At 46.8% G+C, this 12,099-nt stretch overlaps 1 protein-coding gene across 1 annotated transcript in view; it reads left to right on the plus strand.

Moving 5' to 3' along the window:
- ythdc2 (YTH domain containing 2) overlaps nt 1-2,847 on the plus strand; it is a 49,652-nt gene extending 46,805 nt beyond the window's left edge. Inside the window, exon 29 of the mRNA XM_080509683.1 lies at nt 2,647-2,847. Coding sequence (XP_080365809.1) covers nt 2,647-2,712 — 66 coding nt within the window. The 3' untranslated portion in view covers nt 2,713-2,847. The remainder of the gene's footprint in view (nt 1-2,646) is intronic.
- Nucleotides 2,848-12,099: the final 9,252 nt, after the last annotated feature.

Genomic DNA, 12,099 nt, shown 5'->3' on the forward strand with positions numbered 1-12,099 from the left:
ACCAGGAACCACACTGACCAACACTGGCACCAGGAACCACACTGACCAACACTGGCACCAGGAACCACACTGACCAACACTGACACCAGGAACCACACTGACCAACACTGGCACCAGGAACCACACTGACCAACACTGACACCAGGAACCACACTGACCAACACTGGCACCAGGAACCACACTGACCAACACTGGCACCAGGAACCACACTGACCAACACTGGCACCAGGAACCACACTGACCAACACTGGCACCAGGAACCACACTGACCAACACTGGCACCAGGAACCACACTGACCAACACTGACACCAGGAACCACACTGACCAACACTGACACCAGGAACCACACTGACCAACACTGGCACCAGGAACCACACTGACCAACACTGACACCAGGAACCACACTGACCAACACTGGCACCAGGAACCACACTGACCAACACTGGCACCAGGAACCACACTGACCAACACTGACACCAGGAACCACACTGACCAACACTGGCACCAGGAACCACACTGACCAACACTGGCACCAGGAACCACACTGACCAACACTGGCACCAGGAACCACACTGACCAACACTGACACCAGGAACCACACTGACCAACACTGGCACCAGGAACCACACTGACCAACACTGGCACCAGGAACCACACTGACCAACACTGACACCAGGAACCACACTGACCAACACTGGCACCAGGAACCACACTGACCAACACTGACACCAGGAACCACACTGACCAACACTGGCACCAGGAACCACACTGACCAACACTGACACCAGGAACCACACTGACCAACACTGACACCAGGAACCACACTGACCAACACTGACACCAGGAACCACACTGACCAACACTGACACCAGGAACCACACTGACCAACACTGACACCAGGAACCACACTGACACCAGGAACCACACTGACCAACACTGACACCAGGAACCACACTGACCAACACTGGCACCAGGAACCACACTGACACCAGGAACCACACTGACCAACACTGACACCAGGAACCACACTGACCAACACTGACACCAGGAACCACACTGACCAACACTGACACCAGGAACCACACTGACCAACACTGACACCAGGAACCACACTGACACCAGGAACCACACTGACCAACACTGACACCAGGAACCACACTGACCAACACTGACACCAGGAACCACACTGACCAACACTGACACCAGGAACCACACTGACACCAGGAACCACACTGACCAACACTGACACCAGGAACCACACTGACCAACACTGGCACCAGGAACCACACTGACACCAGGAACCACACTGACCAACACTGACACCAGGAACCACACTGACCAACACTGGCACCAGGAACCACACTGACACCAGGAACCACACTGACCAACACTGACACCAGGAACCACACTGACCAACACTGACACCAGGAACCACACTGACACCAGGAACCACACTGACACCAGGAACCACACTGACCAACACTGGCACCAGGAACCACACTGACACCAGGAACCACACTGACCAACACTGACACCAGGAACCACACTGACCAACACTGGCACCAGGAACCACACTGACACCAGGAACCACACTGACCAACACTGACACCAGGAACCACACTGACCAACACTGACACCAGGAACCACACTGACCAACACTGGCACCAGGAACCACACTGACACCAGGAACCACACTGACCAACACTGACACCAGGAACCACACGGACACCAGGAACCACACGGACACCAGGAACCACACTGACCAACACTGACACCAGGAACCACACTGACCAACACTGACACCAGGAACCACACTGACCAACACTGACACCAGGAACCACACTGACCAACACTGACACCAGGAACCACACGGACACCAGGAACCACACGGACACCAGGAACCACACTGACCAACACTGACACCAGGAACCACACTGACCAACACTGACACCAGGAACCACACTGACCAACACTGACACCAGGAACCACACTGACCAACACTGGCACCAGGAACCACACTGACACCAGGAACCACACTGACCAACACTGACACAAGGAACCACACTGACCAACACTGACACCAGGAACCACACGGACACCAGGAACCACACGGACACCAGGAACCACACTGACCAACACTGACACCAGGAACCACACTGACACCAGGAACCACACTGACCAACACTGACACCAGGAACCACACTGACCAACACGGACACCAGGAACCACACGGACACCAGGAACCACACTGACCAACACTGACACCAGGAACCACACTGACCAACACTGACACCAGGAACTACACGGACACCAGGAACCACACTGACCAACACAATAATTGTTTTGTTTAATGTAACAGTAGTAAAAGTAGAACTAACCTTTTGTCTACATGTTTAACACCGAGGTGAAAACACAAACTTGAATCTTTAAGTTCCTTAGTCTCATCCATCCTTCCAACTCAGTGGAGTGTTTAAAGCTGACCTTAACCCTACTTAACCCTACCCAACCCTAACCCTAACCCTACCTAACCCATCTAGCTCAATTCATCAGTGTGTTAGTACGATGACCCATGCATCTGTGAGCCACAAACACAAGTGTGTGACGTGTTTTGTGCTGAATGGTTCATCTTGGTGTTTTGTGTGCAGGAGTTGGAGGCGGAGGCAGGAAGCCAGCTGCTGCCGATGTGGGAGAGGCTCTCTGGAGCCCCGTAGCAGGAAGTGTGCCGTCACAGAGACGTGTGTGTTCATCAGAGGAGTTGAGGCCTTGCCTCCACCAGCAGCTGGGAGAAGTGGGTGGAATTTGTTCGAAGAAGAAAAGTTTATCTGGTGTCTTTTGTGCTTGTTTTTGTCCGGAGTAAGCGTCTGGCGTGGATCAACGTTGTGTTCACACACCCTTCTCTTCTCAGAACTCGGACTGCAGTTGGTGAACGTTCTTTGTTTAAAGTCATGCACTAATATGATCTCTCTACATGAACTCTGCCCACATCCAAAGTGCCTCAGACACTCCAGGCCCTGGTCTCAGTCTGGTAACGGGACACGTGTGGCTTCAACGTTTTCAATATTTGGATCCGAAGAACTTCAAGAGTTCATTTTTGCACCTGTTTGAAGCCGACCTGGTGCGACTGTTGAAATAAATTTTAGTTGAAAACTTGACTGTGTGAATTCATCATCGCTCTGAAGCAATAAGTTGAGTCCAGCTTTTCCAGTGGAAACGAACCGGGGGCTCCGTTACCAGGATGTAGTGGAGGAAGTACCAGGCACCAGGTGAAGTGAGGGTTTATTAGTAGTTCTCAGGTTTACAATAGTGAAATAGAAACCCAAGACACAATAACAATACAACTACGATAATACCCAATATAACTATAGTATTTAATATAAGAAAAAGGCAGCTTCTTCTCTAGAAGGCCGGAACTAAAGTTTCAACTAACACATTTACTGATCAAGAGAGAGAGCGGCAAAATGGAAACACACACACACGGTGAGAAATAATCCCAGGTTTAACAGTTTTGGTGGTACAGTGTGGTGTGCAGTTATGGAAGTAAAACTGCCATCAAAATCTGAATTCTAATTTCTAACTGAATATTTTTACCATCGAAATCCGACTTTGAATTTTAAAAGCTGGCGAATTTCAAGTACGTATCTTTTTTTGCTTCTGATTTTTTTTCCCAACATCTCAAAATATTCAGTGTCTAAAAATTCAACCGCAAAAAAAACTCAGCTGCGAAAAATGTATCTGCAAAACAGCCAGAATCTCTGTGCCATCAGGACGATGCAATCCATACCCGTCTCGTTCACCCAACACATTTTAATCTACCCCTGCAATAGTGCTTCTAGCGCCACCGTCAATGACCTGCTTATGTTTATTAAAATTTGCTTTAGCCATAACAAGCACTGCGCAGAGTATTCAATGAACGTAAAAAAAAAATCAAACAGGAGACAATTGAACTATTTTCTGCATGTAAAACTTTGCATACAGTAAATTAATTTCTTAGAAAACCTTTTCACACATCATTAAAAGTTCGCCACATATGTTGTTTCATAACTTCTGGTGATTTGCAATGTGTGGTTTAATGTCACATGCAGAATTTACAGACATAAATGGCAAATACACTCAGTGTTGCACTGGTCACGTGACCAACAAAGCGTCCCTTGATTGGATGTTGGGTGAATGAGACAGGTATGGACTGCATCGTCCTGCTGGCGCAGAGATCCTGGCTGTTTTGCAGCTGAATTTTTACACACTAAATATTTTTAGATGTTGGAAAAAAAAAATCAGAAGCAAAAAAAACATACGTACTTGAAATTTGACAGCTTTTAAAATTCAAAGTCTGATTTCGATGGTAAAAAAATTCAGACTTAGAAATTCGAATTCAGAATCTGATGGCAGTTTTACTTCCATACGCAGCCACTCTGCAACGTCAACACACCAACTGATTTCTCTAGCAAACGTCCCCAGAGCAGACGGGAAATCTCTTAAAACCTCGTGAGATCACATATTATTCCAGACTCAACAAACCTGGAGGACGAAGACGATTTCCCCCCCGAAAAAACACGTTTTATAAAGAGGCGTTGGTTCGCCATGACAACGGTTTTGATTTTGGGATTCCCCGCCCACTTCCGGTCCGGCGCCACTACGTCACCTGGCTTTCTGATTGGCAACGCGTCACAGTCAACAGGCTGGTAGCGTCTTCCCCTCGGAGGAAACCACACAGTGAGAACTCAGGACAAAACAATCCAACATGTTGATGATCTCAGATCTCAGATCAGAGCGGTCCTGACTTCCTTCCCAGCAGACGGGAGCATCTGAACACTGCAGGAATATCTGATAAGATTATCTTACGGTGATCTGAGCGTCCTTAAGAGTGTCGGAAGGAGAGAATCGGGGCCAAAATCAGCCTGATTACCCCGTCCAGTGATCCGGGCTCGACATGCAAGTATTAGAGTGGAGCCGAGTTCAAGAGGTCACACACCAAGGTTCTCTGGACAGACGCCTCCCTGACTTCTGCTGCAGCTGTTTAAATGGCCTCAGCTGGTGGGCGGAGCTGAGCCAATCAGCAGTCGTCCTCCAATCAGAGGGCTCCACACCAGGACAGGGGGAGGAGGAAGTGGCGAGGGAACCTCCTGTCAATCGGCACACTGGAACAATCAGGCGGAGGCGAGGCCATGCAGCCTGAGGCCTGGAGCTGGAGCTGGAGCAGGAGCTGGAGCTGGAGCTGGGGCTGGAGCTGGAGCTGGAGCTGGAGCTGGAGCCGGGGCTGGAGCTGGAGCCGGGGCTGGAGCTGGAGCTGGAGCAGGGGCTGGGGCTGGAGCAGGAGCTGGAGCTGGAGCTGGAGCTGGAGCTGGAGCAGGGGCTGGGGCTGGAGCTGGAGCAGGAGCTGGAGCTGGAGCTGGAGCTGGAGCAGGGGCTGGAGCTGGAGCTGGAGCAGGGGCTGGAGCTGGAGCTGGAGCAGGAGCAGGAGCAGGAGCTGGAGCTGGAGCAGGAGCAGGAGCTGGAGCAGGGGCTAGAGCTGGAGCTGGAGCTGGAGCCCCCCCTAGATCTTAACCATACTGTCTCCTGTGGGACCACATGACAGAGTTGGACCTGGATGCAGTGTGCCGTACCGTACCCTCCTGCCCCGCCCCACTCCGGCATGGACTGTGCGGCGCCACTATATTGTATGGAGCTCGGTTGGTAGAGGCCTTGTCTCCCAATCAGGAAGTTGCAGGTTCCCATCTCTGCCATCTCTGCCTGCTTACACACCGATGTGTCTTTGGGCAAGACACTGAACCCCAAACCGCTCCGGTTGGAGTGACAGGGCCTTGCATGGCTGCAGCCTCCAGTGGTGTGAGTGGGTGGATGTGATGAGATGTAAAGTGCTTTGGGGCTGCTCACACAGCGATAAAGCTCTATGCAAGTGAAATTAATTTACCGTGGGACATCCCACCCCCGCAGGGCCTGCAGAAGACCCCTCTAGTCACATGACGTATGTGGCACCACATAACCAGTAACCAGCGATGTCGGTAACGTGTTGCTCTCGTATGACCACACGGGTAGGTTTTCCTTAACTTTATGTTTGTGTTGTGTAGCGGGTCAGGTTAGTGTCAAACCTGCTGCTGTGTTGGTTCTTCTGAGCTGCTGGATGTCATGAACCATTTAATTATTTATATATATTCAATGGTTCAATTCTGATTTCTGTTATTTTGAATATTTCCATCGATTAGTTTGATTCATTGATTCCATCCTGTCATTGGTTTGGTTTTCTGTGTTACTTCCATGTGTCCAGTACCTGAGCTGGACTGGGTCTGGACCCGGTGCAGGAGAGTGCTGCCTGGTCAAGGGCCGTGCCGGGGCCGTGGGGTCACTAGCATTTTAAGCTGGTCTTGTCGATTTGTGTTATGCAGCGTTTAATGGGTTCTTTTTTGTGTGCGTTTTCCTAATTTCTTCAAATTTCTTTTCTTAGTTGCGTGTTCTTATACATTGTGTATGGTCCACACCAGGTCTAGATGCTCCCGGGCGTAGAGTAATGTGTGATTCCTTGCCTTCAGGTGCTGAATGTGGCAGTTTACTCTCTGGTGAAAAGACCTTGGATACTTCTGATTCAGAAACAAAGTTCCAGGTGGAGCGGGGGTGAGACGATAAGGAGGAGGGACAGTCTGGAGACAGAGAGAGAGCTTCCAGCCTCAGACGACTGGCTGTCTGGGGGGAGTCAATGTCCAGAACCATTATTTTAGGTCAGGTGGAGCACAATTTCTCTCTGCCTTCAAGTACCTGGTCTCTCCGCAGTAGATCCAATATGGTGGCCCTTTCGCTTTCAAGCCGACATGTCAACTTCTCCAAGTTGGATTCCATCCTGCGTAGACGTTCAAAGTGGCACGAGTCTGAGTGTTAAGAGCTCTGGACAGTCCCTCAGTGAGGCCTGGCAGCCTTCCCAAAACAGCTGCTAACGCAATCCCAACTTTTTGATAGATCGGAAAACTACCAGCTCCAATCAGCAGCATACCTGTTAGCATAATTCCAATTATGTAGACGTCTTCCTCGTCCTCAACGGAAAGAATAGACCCAGATATGGTTTTTAGCAGGTGCTTCAGTGGAGCTTGATCTTTCAGTGACGGTTCTGGGGAGTTTAACGATCTCTAGTTTATTTTCTCCTGTAACACCGACTAACATACACACGCCTCACCATGCACGTAATATTCACTCACATACAGTAAAAGCTCCGCTATTTAAAACAATATGATGCGACACAAAACAAGATATTTATCCAGAGTGATAAAGATGAAAGGTTTACAAGCTGCCACTTAAAGTCACCACTGAAAAGAAAGCTGAACAGCAGAATGTCACTGCTGGAGCCTCGACTGCAGCAGGAAGCAAAACACACTAAGTTTTTATTTGGGCCTCAAACAGAAAGACAGTGACTCCTGCTGCCAGACACCAAAACCTCCACTGGAAGAAACATTCTCTTCAATGGATTTCATTCTATTAATAAACACGTCATAGAGAGAACCTGGAGCCAGAGATCAGATTTAAAAAACACCAAATAGACAATAACCATCACTCATCACCAGAATAAAATGTCACGTTGTTTGTTGTGGTTCACAGCAAAAGCTTCAGTGATTGGTTTCCCTTTTTTTTTTTTTGGGGGGGGGGGGGGGGCTCCATGTTTCATTACTATGAATACATTATGCAGTCACCAGGACAAATGCATGCACTGCAGTGATTGGCTGAATCACATCACATGGCTGTTTAGTTTAAAACCTAAATAAATACATGTTTTATTGGTGTGTTTATTAATTAACCAGGCAACAAATTATAACCTTCACACATAAAAAATTTATCTAAATTACCCACTGAAGAAAAAAAAAGAATCCCATATCTTGGGGGTGCTGCAGCACACCCATGCTCCCCCCTGGCGCCACCTCTGGACAGACAAGCACACGATCCTCCAGCTCCCCCAGGAGTCCAGCCTGCATCTGGCCACTAACGGTCCGTCAGGACAGGCGGGTTCTCCTCTGCACACTCTTTTTGTCGAACAATAATGTGGTTTATTGCGTTGAGAGAGAGCAGCTGATCCATTCCATAATTCCGGGTTGGACGGAGGTGTAGAGAGGCTCCTACTGGATTCTGACCAAGACAAGACAAGACAAGGAGCAGCAAGCAGGACAGACGAAGGTGAAGGAGAGGGAGAGAAACATCGTGTGCCTTGGTTGAGAGCAAGAAGAGACGTGGTCAGTCGTCAGCTCGGGGGTAGAAGAGCCAGGTCCACCTCTGAGTTAATCCTCCTCAGGGTGACAGGGCGCTGCACTGTAATCTCCTTAACGATGGGCGACTAGACCAGGACAAACCCAGAGGGTCTCTGGAGACACTTTGGACTTCATTAACTTAAGTTATTGAATTAGATTACCTTGAAAGAACTTGATTCGTCTTGATGTTACCAGTTGAAACAATTCAGTTAGGCTGCTCCACCTATTTCCTTTTTCAGAGCAGTTGATTTTTATTTCAATTTTTGTTTTTTACAAATCATGAAACAAAATACAGAAAGTCAAATGTGGTTAGATTAGAAATCTTTGAACATGCTGGGAACGACCAACACACAACAGAACAAATAGAAAAAGAAAGGTCTATCAGGACGTTTTGAAATAAAATACATAACTGGAACAGACCCTGGCACAGACTGTGGGACAGACCGTAGAACAGACTGTGGGACAGACTGTGGAACAGACCGTAGAACAGACTGTGGGACAGACTGTGGAACAGACCATAGAACAGACTGTGGGACAGACTGTGGAACAGACCGTAGAACAGACTGTGGGACAGACCGTGAGACAGACCGTGGGACAGACTGTGGGACAGACTGTGGAACAGACCGTAGAACAGACTGTGGAACAGACCGTGAGACAGACTGTGGGACAGACTGTGGAACAGACCGTAGAACAGACTGTGGGACAGACTGTGGAACAGACTGTGGAACAGACCGTGAGACAGACTGTGGAACAGACTGTGGGACAGACTGTGGGACAGACTGTGGAACAGACCGTAGAACAGACTGTGGAACAGACCGTGAGACAGACTGTGGGACAGACTGTGGAACAGACCGTAGAACAGACTGTGGGACAGACTGTGGAACAGACTGTGGAACAGACCGTGAGACAGACTGTGGAACAGACCGTGAGACAGACTGTGGGACAGACCGTGGGACAGACCGTGAGACGGACTGTGGGACAGACCGTTGGACAGACCATGAGACAGACCGTGGGACAGACCGCGAGACAGACTGTGGGACTGACCCTGGGACAGACCATAGAACAGACCTGAGGATAGTGTAGGGAGCTCTGGGGACGTCCTGGACGTCCTGCAGCACGGCTCAGTTCCAATGCTCATGTTGCTCATTGGGTGTTACTTTGTTCTGAACCAGTGGAGACGACCTTCACACAAGTTTGTCCACATGTGAAACAGGACTTCTCTTCAACTGTCCTTCATACCACTGTTGTCCACGACGATTTAAAATGTTTTAACTAGGTTATGAACAGTGATGCCAGTCAAGCTTTACTCGGTTATCACCACTTTTTTCAGTAACCAATAATCGAACACACTACTATTTCCAATCCAGTAATCAGATTAAAGTTACTTCTCCAAGTCATTGTGTTACTATTGTAGCGTCTTGCAGGACAAGTTTCTCGTCTGTAAAGCTGCTTTGTTATCGAACAGAACCTGCCGCTCCTCCAGACGGAGGCAGGTAAAAGGTCACAGAGCAGGTTGTGCAAATAAATCAAGATATAAGTAGTGCAACAACAAACTACACATACATCTCTGGGTAAATAAATAGCAGTAATAGTACAAATGTGATAATAAAAGCGTGAGTCCGATATAAATACAAGAAAGAATGAAGGTCAAAGGTTAAATGTGTATCAGCAGGAGGCCAGGCGCTGATCAGCGGGGGGGGGGGGGGGTGTTGTCGGCAGCTGCTGAAAGTAACTAAAAAGTTACTTGTAATATAACTTAGTTACTTTTAAAAATCAGTAATGTAACAAAGTTACTTTTTAAAGGTGTAACTAGTAATCAGTAGTTGGATTACTTTTTCAGGGCAACTGTGGCAAAACTGGTTATGAATGATATAATAATAATTACTAACTATAGAAATAAAATCACATACCTGCTCTTTTTATGTCTGACATTGTTTTTCTATGGTTTTACCGTCATAATTGACTTTCTTACAGTCTGTAGAGAAAAGAAATGCCTCAATAGAACCTTTTTAACACACCAAACCTGTGTCACTTTGTATATTTTATCATAATCACACCAAAAAGGCATAATAATATTATGATTAAAGGTATTACCTGTATTTTCTATTTACCTCCCTCCCCTTAGTCCTTTTTAATTCATGTGTCTTTAAATTGATTCAATATAGTGCTGCGCCATCAAAAAAGCAGTTATATATAGTGTGAATGCAGCTTTTTTGGTTGTTTTTAATTTGTTTATTTTACTATTTCATATCATATAATGAAGTTGTAAGATTTTTAAATACAATGTGTGCATTCTATTTGTTTTTAAACATCCGTTTTCAGGTCTAATAATTGCAACTATCAATTAACTGAGCATTGATAAAAATCATAATACATGATTATTAAATGTATATGCTCAATATTTGATATCCATGCTCTTGTTTTATCTGGAAAAGCACGTTTTCCTTCAAACAATTTAATTTTTATTTACAGTAAAATATGAAAAAAACCCACATTGTTAACTAGAACATTCACTCGGGAGAGTGCAGACCTTCTCCAACGCCACATTTGTTTGCGGAGTTAGCATCGCTAGCATCTTCGCCATTAGCTCATGTTGATGGAAGCTAGCCTGTCAGGTAGCAGCGTCACCGTGTGAAACACAGAGCGACAAGAACTCTCCAGTCAGTGCGCTCACTACGGTGGTTCTGGATACTTGCCAAAATTGGATACCCGGAGTGGAGTTAGCAATGTGTAGTAGGCGGCTAATGGCTTACCTGACCTTGCTGCAGGTAGGGCTGCCAACTCCCTGATAAAAACAAAAACAAAACAAGGGACGCCTCGCTGGCAGACCCAGTTGCGTTCACCGTTCCTGGTACCGTGAAATTCTTTTATAGCTCTTTTTTATCTGTGTGTGAAACAATTTTTTTTGCTTGAACCTGAATTTTAGTAGCTGCATATTATTTGTGATATGAACACAAAATACGAAAATTAACAGAAAATAAAATCTGTATTTTTCTTAAAGGTATAGTAGAGGATTTTCTTCTTCCGGGTGGATCATCAAAATAACTGGTCCTCCCAATTGTCAATCATTCTGGTGATATATGACGTAAGCCCGTCGTACGTGCTCGTCCCTGCACGCAGCTCACTCCACACGGTTCTCATCAAGCCGGTGGCCGACCCGACGCATTATTCTCTGACATTTTTACACAGTTTCACCTCCTCTGGTGCAAATCTTCTTGTAAAGTGAGCTTATGTGAGCGATGCCGACTTGTGACTTGTAAACAGAGCGTGCACGAGGAGAACTGGGCTCGTGCACGTCTCTCGCACGCGTTTTAGTAGGCGTTCCGTCTCGGGAGCAGGTACAGCGTTGCGCATGCGCATTTTTTTCAAACGGTGGAGAGGGCGGTTCTTTCCTAAAATTCCTGAAAACCCTCCTGTATACCTTTAAATAGAAACCTGTCTTGCTTCATGAATAAAAATCCACATTTCAACAAGAACTCTGTCTGGCTCAAATTACAACAGAATACTTAAAATTGTATAAATGAATAGAACACAACAAATGAATAGAGAACAATAATTACTGTAATAATGCACATTTAGTGCAATAAGAAAAGTCCAAACAGAAAGTCTGTGGAAAAGTTCTAAACATCAAATCTTTGTTCCTCCAAGTGAATGACAGTCGGCTACAGTTGAAGTCAAAAAGATAAAAGATTGAACTCTTGAACTGAAAAGCTCAATGCTACATCATGTAAAGACGTCTATTGTTTCCATCTGTATTTCTGTTGAGCTCTTGCTGCAGTGACGAGTTGTTTGTCTTTCAGTGTTCCAGAGTAAAACTCATTTCATCATTTAAAAGGGGACATATCAAGTAAAATTCTCTTCCTAAAGGTTTTCCTGCAG

This window comes from Blennius ocellaris, assembly GCF_963422515.1.
Source record: "Blennius ocellaris genome assembly, chromosome: 15".
NCBI classification, from domain to species: domain Eukaryota; kingdom Metazoa; phylum Chordata; class Actinopteri; order Blenniiformes; family Blenniidae; genus Blennius; species Blennius ocellaris.